Source organism: Lipophrys pholis (assembly GCF_963383615.2).
Source record: "Lipophrys pholis genome assembly, chromosome: 17".
Classification (NCBI taxonomy): Eukaryota; Metazoa; Chordata; class Actinopteri; order Blenniiformes; family Blenniidae; genus Lipophrys; species Lipophrys pholis.
The window spans coordinates 12,829,167-12,841,724 of NC_137643.1; the positions used below are offsets into that span (position 1 = coordinate 12,829,167).

The window sequence follows — 12,558 nt, forward strand, 5'->3', positions numbered from 1 at the left end:
AAAATCGCGCACACACACACAAATGTGAGGTCTTACATGCTTCTTGTAAGAATTTCTCTCGGACGCTGTCCGAGGTGCAGTTCTTGCAGGTCTTGATGGCGACAGGAAGAGCTGGCTTGTCCTGCACAAAACACAAAGTCTTGAGTTAGCCATTTGCAGAACGTACAGCATCAAATAAGTGTGGCTTTAAGTGTTTCGACAGTATGCATGTTGTCCCTGTCTGCGTTTCGTTTGACCGTCACCTTCCTCACAAATTCCCAAAACGTGCTTATAGGTGTGAACGTCTGTCTCCTTGTGTTTGCCCTGCTCGTGGATTGACCGTCTGTACCCAAGCAGTCACCCCGTTTCAGCTGAGACGTGCAAGAACAGAGTACGTATAGAAGATGGACGGATGGATATTCCCACATACCGGGCAGTTGTAGACTCCTTGGTGTACGTCACCAAACTGACCCTCTCCAATGCAGCGGCCCAACTCGATCCTGTCTCTCTGGATCTCATAGTCCCGTGCTGAGTGGAGGAGGGAATGAAAGAAGAGAGAAAAGAAATGGAAAAAAATGACATAAATACTCCTGCCTGCTGTTTGTCATACACTGGAAAGATTCTATCACACATGACATGCCTCTCTTAGACCACATGGATGGGGCTTAGCAGGACAAAAATATTTGGATGGTGTCAAGTCTTTGTGTCGGTTTAAAGATCGCAAAACTGCTCAAATATTATTGATGTGCTTTGACGTGAAACTTTCTGTCAGGCAGATGAGTGTCCTTTCAGGTGAACCCCATCCAATGGCATTAAGTACTGCATTAACACAAGACATTAAAAACAACATTTTGAAAAGTCGTTGCCAAATCTCTCCCCACACACTCCTCTAACAACACAAATGTGTACTGCACATGCACCCTGGAATATAAATATTAAAACACACAAACACAGTTACACCATTGAACAGGCAGGTTCACAGACATGCACAAGATCCCCACTGATCATTCTGTTTCTTCTTGTCCCAACTCTGTAAAAATGTATTCAAAGAAGTGTATTTGTAAGCCAGAAAGCAGAAAGGAGTATCTGGTCTGGATGCAGGCCTTTTAGTCAAGGAATGCATTTGGATTGTATTCGATAAGGTCTGGAGATGATTTTCAACTCACTTTGTGAAAGAAACGACACTGTTTCCAAACTGACCAGCACATGCTTTCACATTTCACCATCTGACATTTATGTGTTATCAGCATTTCCGCCCCGTTGAAAAGGTCAGGAAACGTTGCTGCCGAGGTGTGTTAATGTCAGCTGCACTGAAAATCGGCTGAAAACTGAGTTCAAGAGGTCCGTGCAGGAAGTCGACCATCGGGAACTCGTCTTGTGAAAGCTAAATTGTCTGCAGAACTCTGCTTTTTCAACTCAGACATTTTCACAGACAACACCAACAACTGCACCAGGACCCCAAACACATCCCACTGAAATGTTGAATTATTATTATTCCATGCTGCAATTCACTTTCAGTATATTGATATACTTTAAATATATAAGATATCACAAAGACAATACCATTAATCAAAATTCAAAACAGACGTAAAGATGTAACAATAGATGTGCATTGAGAGCCAAACCAGTAAACAGCTCAGCTGCTGTGAGGTTCATTTGCGTCTTTGTTTTTTCAATAGCCGTGTAATGTTTTCAAGGTGTGACCATGCAGATAACTGTAGAAAAATAAGTCAGTAAATTGGAGACGTGCCTCCGAAGTCTGAAGCCTCAAAATGCTGTACTCTTATTGCACAGCAAAAGAGTCCTGTTTCCAGTTTGAGCAGCTTTGTTTGCATTTGACGTCAGTAGTTTCCTTCAACAATCCAAAAACATGTATTTGAGGTTAATTGGCGCTTCTAAATTGGCCATAGGTATGTATGTGAGTGTGTGTGGCAGCCTGTCTCTCTGTGTTTGCTCCACAATGGCGTCTCCAGCTGTCCAAGATGTAACCTGTCTTCACCCAGAGTCAAGCAGGAATGACTCCGGCACCATGTGACAGTAAGTAAGTTATCTGGACATGAACTCCCAGAATTTAGCAATTAAACACCCTACGTCATAACCGTAGCTCTTAAAGAGACAGTGTGACTGCGAAGAGCACATAAGATCCATCTCAAGAAAACATACGATATACCCAGTATACACCTCTGACTTTCTGTTACATGATAAATTGGTCAGACCTCTCAGGTCCTCTGAATCAAGTCTGTTTTCTGTTCCCAGAGTCAGAACTAAACATCCAGAGGCTGCTTTTTATCTTTAGAAACCAATTATTTGGAACAGGCTTCCAGGACGACTCCAACTCCAAAAAGTGTTTTTAAAAGAAGCTTAAAGACGATTATGTTTGCTGCTGCATTCAGTTAAAGCATATAACTCATTATATGCAGCAGAGCATCTTTAACTATTGTATTTATTTACATTTCATCTCCTTTGCATTATTATACATTTTTAATGTTGATAATAATTCCTATTCCTCTTTCTTGCAGTCTGATAATGTCTCTGCTTGTTGATGTTCAGCAATTTAAACTGCTGAAATGTTACTGAAATGTGCTATATAAATGAAGTTTCAAAGCTGTAGTATAATAGCCTCTTCTGCAATATGAGGAGTTAAATGACTTTGCAGGTGCAACAACTTCCAGTCCATCGTATAAATACTTCTTGTTCCTCTTTAAATTCACATTTACAATTACAAAGTGTCAATTTTCTGATGGGGTCAATTACAGAAGCAGCATATTGCTTTACTCATGAATTGGCTCTCCTTGTTAGTTCCGACAACTGAATTAACCTGATCCATCTACGACAATAAAAATAAAATAACAACAACAACAACAATAACAATACAACAATCACGACCACAAATCAATTCAATGTAAGACACCTCTCGTCTGTTTTTTCTTTGCCAGGTCCAGATTGATACAGAAAACCTCATGATGATGTGTTCACTCATTAATGATCAAGTTATCAACTCCAGATTTGTCAAATTTGAAGAAGAATGGGATCAATAAAAAAGAAACAGTTGCCTCTGAGTAATACTGTGAGCCTGGCAGAGAAAAACACTGAGAAAACGCAAAGCACTCAAATGGGACAGAATGAGAGAGGCTGGGAGTTTTACCTTCAACTACTCCATAGCTCACTGTGTTGGCGGTGGGAGGAAGAGGAAGAAAAGAGAGTTGAGGAAAAGGGGGAGCACGAGAGCTGCTTTAAGATTGGAAATAGCTCAGAAACACACACATGCACACGCGCAATAACCGACCCACTTCACTCTATCTGATGTTTAGTCAATAAAGCTGTTAACTGCTGCACTGTGATTGTAAGACAAGTTCTTTTTTTCTTTCTTTTCAAGCAGCAGACTGATTGACATGAGCACACATATAAAACTCAGAGTCGGAAAATATGTCAGGAGTCTGCAGAACGTCTGATTAGGGGAAGTTCCACAAACAAAAAGATCAAAAAAAAAAAAAAAAAAGCAAGAGAGGAATAGAGAAAGAAAAAAGAAATAACAGCACATAATCATAGAAAGACAGAAAAAGACTGGAAGGAGAGAAGAACAGAGTCCAATTTCAAAGGTGGCCACAACGCCAAATCCATAAGTACTTAGGACTGGCCAAAACATCCACATTAAAAGCACTGGAACACAGGACTTCAGCCGCCATTACTTGGAGAACTACAGCCAAATGTGGCTAAGCATTCAGGATATTGATGAAAGTATGAATGAATCTGACAGATGTATCGTGTCTCCACGAAGCTCATATACACAGAATCGGCCGTGTCCTCCGGCCAGTGTCCCGACTGTTTATAGAAGATGAAGAGACTGGCCTCAATTTGATATCCGCCGCCTAACCAAGTGTGGTTTTAGTCAACTTCGTGGTTGGTTGTGTGAGTATGCTTCTTGGAAAAGACTCACACCGCACTCAGCTTATTAGGTAGCAGCAAGAAATTAATGTCTCTTTGAGAACTGAAGCAACTGACCAAAAAATAATAGCGAAAGGGGTACTTTGTAGCAGTCTTCTGAGTTTGTAACTGAAGCGGAGTACTCAGAATACTTCAAAAGGCAAAGGAGGAAATCAAAAAAGTGACTTACTGGAGGGCATGGTGTAGGTATCCTCTTCATCAACTATCTCGGCATAGTCGTCGGTCTCTGTGACAATGATAGAAACAGAGTGTAAAAACAAAGAAAACAGTAACACAAACAATATGACACACATGTGCACGGCGGGTTCACCTTATGTTCACTACCACATTCAAGCCAGAAACAAAAACAAGCAAAACCTAGAAATACTGCATGAAGCTAACAAGAGTCTTGACGGCTCCTGCGCAAAGCGACACCCACGTCTCCCCTCGACCTCCGTTTTTCTCTCTCCCGCTCGCCTCTCACACGCAAAGACACTTGGAGAGGAGCGTCAGCTGAGCATGTGTTGTGAGTATCTGTCTGTGTGAGAGCAGCTGGACTGCGGGGAGTTACTGTGGTGGAGGAGGAGTGAGTTGAACAACAGTAAAAGAGAGACGAGAAGAGGACAGGCAGGAGAGGCCAAATGAGACGAGGGAAAACAGGGTAGAAGAGAAACAGCAGGCAAAAAGGATGGAAGAGTCAGAGGCACGTAGAGGAAGAGAAACAGTAATATGGGTCTGGCTGCCGTGTGAGCAGATGGAAAAATTTAGGATCAAAACTGTGCAGAGTCACACAGATAAGCAGAGGAAGAGAGAGGGCGAGAGACAGCCAGCAGCAAAACAGAGAGGGAGAGATGGACCGGAGCTATCCTAACCAGATGGCAGTGTTTAAAATAAAATCAGTGTGCAGACTCAGCTGTTGGAAACAAGAGTCAAACATCTGCTGTCCTGATCGCTCCCATCGTAGCTCTGCTCATGATTTATCCGGCTCCGAGGGAACGTGTCCCCAAATTAATCAGAAATCCTCATCTAATGCTTGCGGCTGATTTTCACAACATGCGCCTCTGTAAGTTTGGATGCAAAGAGTAACTACTGTCCAGATGTTTAGGCATTTAAACATGGCAGACTAGATGCATTTCAGTGATCCTGAAGGAAAAATTGGACGTTTAGGGAAATGCCCCTATTTATGCCCCTTGTCAGAAAGACAAGATGAGAAGATTGATAGAGAACTAACATCTGCAAAGCTTAAACCTCATATTTATAATCTACGATTTTTGGACAGTCAAACTGGCCATTTCCTCCTGTATTCCATTATTACTGCGATTACGTTACATGGGCTATAGCCCTGAGCGGAAAGGAATGGAAACGGTCCGGCTTTAAATCAAACAAGCATGAGTTTCAGTAAAGTATCGCTATGAGTGATTTATGTTTTCACATGAGAGAAAATGAAAGACTTTAATGCATCTCCAAAGATATCTTCATCTGAGCTCAAGACAGACCTCCTTGGTCTGTTGCTGCAAACACTCATTCTGGAAAGATTTTGATTCAATCCAGCCGGTTTAATCAGTGTTTCCATGTGTACAAAAAAACTTGAATCTTTTTAGTATTCTATAGTAGAATAGCTTAAATCTGAAACACCAATTGTAAAATTAGAAAAATCTTCCATGAAGCTATTGTTTGTGTCACACTCCATGTGGCTTGGGTTATGTTTTGAAGAAATGACCATTTCTAAGTTTGACTGGTCTAACTTTGTCTATTTCTGCTTTCTGCAGAGGCACTGAGTGACTCTGTGTGTGTGTGTGTGTGTGTGTGTGTGTGTGTGTGTGTGTGTGTGTGTGTGTGTGTGTGTGTGTGTGTGTGTGTGTGTGTGTGTGTGTGTGTGTGTGTGTGTGTGTGTGTGTGTGTGTGTGTGTGTGTGTGTGTGTGTGTGTGTGTGTGTGTGTGTGATCAAACTAGCCCATTATAGCCAGGAATGCACCCACTCTTGAATCCAGCAAGCCTCTCCCTGCTCCACTCTGTGTGTGTGTCTGTGCGCGCGTGTGTGTGTAGCGTGAGAGAGAAAAACTTCAGCAGAGGTTCCCTTAAAGAGAAATCCCATTTCATCAACAAATTCAGCTTTTAGTGTCCTTTTCATGTTTAGCAGATATGTCTCAAAGAGGCACTTCATTGGTATTCTTACATAGTTAATAAACTTAGAGAATGTGCAAATCGAGCTACGCAGAGGCTCCTTAAAGCTCTGTGTGATTTCCTATTTTCCTAATCTTCCAACTGACAATTGAACTGCAGCTCCCTCTATTGCTTGAATCATAGTAAAGCATCTACATATCAATAAAGAGCCATTGCTAAGAAAAAAAAAGGTCGGCGCTCATGCACAAAGCTCAAAACCACACATCAACACATCCGACCCTCTCCCACGAGGGTGCAGCGGTTTGTTGGAGGAAGAACACGACAGAAACAACAACAGAGAGATTGATAAACAGCAACGTCACTTTACCATCCCCGCTAAGATCTTCTGCAGGGTCCGGGAGAGCATGCAGGAAACGGGACAGCGGAGGAGGAGGACGGCAGAGAGAAAAAGCCACGAGGAGAGAGAGAGAGAGAGAGAGAGAGAGAGAGAGAGAGAGAGAGAGAGAGAGAGAGAGAGAGAGAGAGAGAGAGAGAGAGAGAGAGAGAGAGAGAGAGAGAGAGAGAGAGAGAGAGAGAGAGAGAGAGAGAGAGAGAGAGAGAGAAGCAGAGGGCAGAGTGAAGGAGAAAAAGAGAGAGAGAGGGGAGAGAAGAGTGAGGTTAGAGCATGACGAGTCTCGAAAACAACACGGGCGATGATGCAGGATCTGCAAAGCCAAACACTCAGCAAGTAAGTTAGTTACAATCCAAACTCTTGTAAAGGAGAAAAAGCAGAGCCAACAGCTCGTGTTAATGCTGTGCAGACACATTTATATAACAAACTGCAAATGGGTGAGCTCGGGAGAGTTAATGTATAGTAGGAGAGGGTGGCGCTGAGCTCGACATGAGAGTTTCAGCTGAGAGACAGAAACAGAATGAAGCTTTAGCCTCCAACTCATACGACGCACACTGCAAATGAGCAAAGGAACCAATAAAGACTATTTACTGACTGTTCGGGCAACTTTGATCAATTATAACCAGTATTGTTAAAAAAAATGAGACATTTCATTCAATACTGTTTTTACATTAATATTATATTCAAATGCAGTGACATTGACCCCCCTTCATCCGTAACTTTTGAAATCAATAATGTCTTCAGTTTTTGAAAAATTGGGTTGCAACAAGCAAAGAATGTGGCCAGGGGCCTTTTCACATGTCCGCTACAGGGGATACGGCGTGAAGCTCTACTGACACGCAGAGGCTCAGAGCAAAACAAAATAATTCTGGGTCGGGCATGCCAGAGTATCACGTTCGGAGGCTCCAGCTGAGAAGGTTTGCAACGGTTGTTGAAGTTCGAACAGAGAAGCAGCTGCTGTCCAGATTCACAGCTTTTCTCTGAGCAATCCCGTTAGCTACTGATGACAGCTTCCAAAGGCACATATGGAGGTTAAAGCACCCCCACGGTTCAGAATATCATCCAGGAAACACAGGCATGTTGTGAAAACATTAATCACTATCATCTTTATGCACATCTGTATCTTTGTATAATTTTCTCCTTTAATTTTCTCCCTACAAAGGATTGAAGAGTGTTGTACTCAATAGAATCCCAAATCATTTAACGGAAGACCAACTTCTGTGACTATTTGGATTAAGCACTCTTGCTTTGAAAGAACAAACATAAAGACAGAATAAAAAAAAAAAAAAGATTCAGAAAAATCTTAGTGTCTGATGTGAGATGGGTTCAATGCAGCAACAAGTAACCAGTTATTGTGGTTAAATGAAACGCGTCCGAGACAGAACCAAGAGTCAGAAGCAACCAGTGAGTGAGGACAGAGTGGAGCAGAGCCAAGCACACTTCAACGTGAGGTGGAACTGTGATGCAGCGGATACACCTTTAATCCACAAAATATGCACACTTTGAATATGTACACTTTGTACATGTTACTATATGGTAAATCTTATTTTTCTGGAGTGACATAAATCAATCGGGAAGTTTTAAAATTAAACAAATCACATATGTCACTAACTGATGGGTTTTTTTTTTTTTTTTGCACATTTTCATATTTCAAGTAAGCGTGACTATCAAATAAAAGAATTTAGTCCGCCACATCACAATTTTGCAGTTATTCTCCTCACTAACTGTCCAACAAGAGCCGAGGATACCATTGGGCGGCGAATCAGAACAGAAGACAAAGGGGAGGAGGAAACGCCGCGCCTTGGTTGGCTTAGGGGGTGTCGATGTCACCAGATCTTCAGCCAATCAGGCGAAGAAGACGAACAGTGCGTGAGAGAAAAAACGAGTGAATGGATGAGAGTGAGTGCAGAGGAGATCTGAGCAAAGACGAGGCGATTGGGGGGGGGGGGGGGGGTAAACAACAGAAAGTGTGAGCAGAGAAGTCATCCCGAAAGAGGAGGAAACAATCGACACGCTTTGGATTGAATGGAGAGACAAAGAAAAGGAGGCGAGGAAGATGTCAGACCGACATCTCTGGCTTTGTGAGTTTGTGTGCATGACTTTGTATCTTACCTGAGACTGAAATGGCTCTTACTCCACTCCTCACTGCTTCTAACTTTTTCTCATTATTTGAAAGTCTAGAGAAGAAACGGAGAAGAACCACAAAATGGGAAAAACTTAGATGAAAATCAACAAGCCAGAGAAAACAAACGCCACTGACATTGGCTTTTACACCTTCATCTCAACACTGTCAGGAGCACCACCTGTTTACTAATCCTTCCTGTTTGTTATTTTTCCTCCCTTTGCAGTGTTCTCTTATTCTGTGCCGGCCAAGATCTACGACTACCTTTAGATCAGAGACCACAACCGAGCGAGGGAAAAGTGGCAGAGAGCAAGGGGCTGAGAGAAAGAGGAGGGGACTACCAGACTGTTTAAAAACCCCTAAGTGGAAAATATTTGGCTCCCAAACTTATCTCCTTATTTGAGCAGTGAGAGAGGGGGGGGGGGGGGGGGGGGGGCAATGAAAAGTAAGCAAACCAGTCCATTTGAATTAAGCTGACAGCAAAATTTAACACATTAAGTTCTAAGAAAACTATAAGCCGAGCCTCAGAAACAAACCTGCAGAGATTCTGTCTCGTCCATCGAAAAGTGAAACATTTGCAGGTATTTTCCCTTAAGATGCATCTTTAGTAGTTTTAATCTGACCACACAATTGCAAAAATCGTCGGTCTACATTAGTTCAAATGATAAAAATATGTCAATAGAACCCTTCTCTCTAAACCTGGAGTTCAAATATCTCGTGTTTAACACAACTAATGTTTACAACAGGAAATTAGTTCAAATAAATAAATAAAAGTCATAAAATGTATGCGTCATTACAAGTTCCTATGTGATTGAATGTATTTACTTCATGATAGAGGAAAACAAGCTCTTATATATATTTTGTGTGTCATGTGTGCATGACACAAATGTTTAACGTCACGGTGCAAAGCATCATGGGACTGATCCACAGACCAAGCAGGATGATAATCCTGGTGAATATGAACGGGTAAATGTTTGATCTTTGAATACAGACAGAAAGAAAGGCCACTAATCTGCGGCGTTACAACATATAAACACCTGGCAATAAAAATGAGATCAGGGCTTACTTGGGGATGGATGGCAGCGCTCTCTCTCCCTCTAGAGGACAAAATCAGACAGGATGATCAAACATTTGACTCTCTAATGAAGGACCGACCACAATTTGTTTTCTGATTCAAAGAAGCGTGAACTCATAGTTTTAATGACGCTGCTACAACTTCACCTTTCTGAACTCTGACGATGAAGGAGTGCGTTTCCATGGAGATGAGCCGACAGTAACCATCGATTAAGTCCGCTAAATTTTCCGCCGTGGTGAGAGACGCTGTCGTAACGGTGAGTGGCTGCAAAGAAAAAAAAAACCAAAAAACAGACGCACAAAGTGGCAGGCATATTACTGAGAGCTGTGATCTCAAATAAACACGATTACATATGAAATTCATATAAACAAATTCTAAGGAGCTTTTCAACTGCCTCTGATATCAGACTCATAAACATAACTAGAAGTGCATCACAAGGAGTCTATTCTTTCTCCCAGTGGGTGTCGCCGTTTAGAAAGGAGAGTATTTACCATGTTGACATCATTTTGACAGTCTCACGTCACCGACAGTCTTGGCACATAAATTCGATTAAAAGAAATCACGAAACCCTCTAAAACTAAGTTGCATTAAAACCACAAGTAGTTTCCAGTGACAGAATGTGATAAATCTACACGTTACACAATATGTGGTTCATTAGGAGAATTGTTTCCTCAGACAAGAATAAAAATATTCTTTCATCAACAACCAACTTATTATAAAACACATGTGAAGAATCGTTTTAAACACTGAACCTTTGAAACGGTCATAAACAAATTAAATTAAGTTGGCCAGTGAGAAGAATTTCCGTAAAGAGAAGTAAACTTTCAATAAAAAAGAGAACGAACTCATGTCTTTTCATTATACTCTTGAAGCAGGCATCGCATAATAAAAGAAGAAAAAAAAGAAAAAAAGACACCAGGTGTGTAAAATGTCAGCGTGTCATCGTACCTCAGCTGCTCCGGCTACGTTCACCTGTAGCATGCCTTTCCTCTCCTTCTCCTCCATCGCCGAGTACTGGATGGATTGGATTTGGTTGAAGTTTGCTAGATGGGTGGGCTGAGAGCAAAGAAGAAAACACAAAAGGATTAAAATGTGTTTGTCCTTTTTCATATTCTCATTCCTTTGCTCATAAATGTCTATAAAACCTCAGCTGCACTGACAAACAAATATATTAGAATTCAAAAGCTTTGTTCTCATATGCTGAGATCGCAAATACCGCACCAGAACATTGTAGTATATTAGAATAGAAGACAAAAATAACAGAAATGCAAAGCACATAAAAACAAAGGTACAAATATTGAGAATGCATGTAGTGTAAAGGAACCAAGAAACTGGATCCTATGAGCAAATGTCATGTTCCTAGTGATTAAATAAATACGGAATGAGACGCTCATTGAAGAATTATTGGGTGAGAATAGTTTTGGATATGAAAACATAAATGAAAATTAAAGTAACTAGTCAAAAAAACAGGAATAGAAACCAGATATGTTCAAACAAATGGTATGAAAAGAGTAATTCAAGTGGATTAAGTATGTTGAAACTCACCGTGGATCCCTTGTCGGTGAGGTAACTGATGCCTTCCTCTGGTCCAATGGCCAGCTCTACCTGGATCACCCAGCTTAACTGTTACGAGAATTAAGGAGGTACGAGTTGGGCAAGGCACGAGAAATGGGCTCATGCTCTATGGGTGCAATACCTAAAGTCAGCACAAGGAGCCACTCTAACACAGTTAACGAGCTCTCCCAGAGCAGAGAAGAAAAAAAGAAAGAAAGAAAACCTACCCCAAGGGCACATTTGAAACACTCCTTGTCATAGCGGTAGATTGGTGCAAGTATCTCCAGGAACTTCAAGATGCACTGCTCATCGTTGAGATTGGCTACCTGCTTAAACGTCTGCTGGATTAATTTGCGAAGAGATTTAGCCTGGGGGAAATAAAAATATAATAGACATAAAAATCAGGCAAATTACAAACAAACCATCTGCTAATGCTTGTGCTGATGCAGCTGAACCTGAACCTCAGAGGAGGAAGTGGTGGCGACATGATGTGTGTGTGTGTGTGTGTGTGTGTGTGTGTGTGTGTGTGTGTGTGTGTGTGTGTGTGTGTGTGTGTGTGTGTGTGTGTGTGTGTGTGTGTGTGTGTGTGTGTGTGTGTGTGTGTGTGTGTGCGCGCGCATGCGTGTGTGGACCAACAGAGACAGTAAAAGACATTGATTGACTAGTAGTCCACTCTGGCTCCAATCAAACTGACATCAGCACTTCAGTCTCAGTTCAGATCAATATGTTAACAAAGACACATCGACTCTGCCAGTTACTCAATTAAACACTAACAAATCAAGAGCATTCATTTGTCAGCATTCTCCACGTACAGTATGACAGAGCATGGGGGGTCTTCAGCCCCCACTCACACATCTCCTCACCCTCCATCCTCCCAAGTCCTCACACTTCCTTTTTTTCCCCAATCGCAATGACACTAAACCCTCCGTTTGTCCTCATACACACAAGTTTTTCAATTGAAATGTGGTCCAAGCTCAAGAAGTAATCAGATTTTTTATTCAGGTCCGTTTTGTCAGCGCAGAGGAGACAGATGGAAAAGAAAATCCATCCAGGAACGTCATTCTGTCATTTACAATCCTGTCGTTATCACTTAGGACATAAAGAGCAACAAAACACACACACACACACACACACACACACACACACACACACACACACACACACACACACACACACACACACACACACACACACACACACACACACACACACACACACACACACACACACACACACACACACACACACACACACACACACACACACACACACACACACACACACACACACACACACACACACACACACACACACACACGATACTTATATACACAGAAGTACGACCGAGTAAAAGCCCCATCCACATATACACTGGGGATACTTTAAAAT

At 41.8% G+C, this 12,558-nt stretch overlaps 1 protein-coding gene across 7 annotated transcripts in view; it reads right to left on the reverse strand.

Annotated features, from left to right (window-relative positions):
- Positions 1 to 12,558, reverse strand: part of ptk2aa (protein tyrosine kinase 2aa) — a gene marked incomplete at its 5' end in the record, with an annotated part of 54,901 nt that overhangs the window by 10,007 nt on the left and 32,336 nt on the right. For 4 of the 7 annotated variants that reach the window (XM_080485165.1, XM_080485164.1, XM_080485163.1 and 1 more), the window contains 9 exons: positions 37 to 121; positions 410 to 507; positions 4,094 to 4,150; positions 8,531 to 8,595; positions 9,607 to 9,637; positions 9,762 to 9,879; positions 10,564 to 10,671; positions 11,161 to 11,238; positions 11,397 to 11,537. In XM_080485165.1, coding sequence (XP_080341291.1) covers positions 37 to 121; positions 410 to 507; positions 4,094 to 4,150; positions 8,531 to 8,595; positions 9,607 to 9,637; positions 9,762 to 9,879; positions 10,564 to 10,671; positions 11,161 to 11,238; positions 11,397 to 11,537 — 781 coding nt within the window. Of the gene's footprint in view, positions 1 to 36; positions 122 to 409; positions 508 to 3,124; positions 3,146 to 4,093; positions 4,151 to 4,234; positions 4,440 to 6,394; positions 6,413 to 8,166; positions 8,254 to 8,530; positions 8,596 to 9,606; positions 9,638 to 9,761; positions 9,880 to 10,563; positions 10,672 to 11,160; positions 11,239 to 11,396; positions 11,538 to 12,558 lie in introns of those variants that run through there. The other 3 variants (XM_080485167.1, XM_080485168.1, XM_080485166.1) reach the window with 3 other exon arrangements.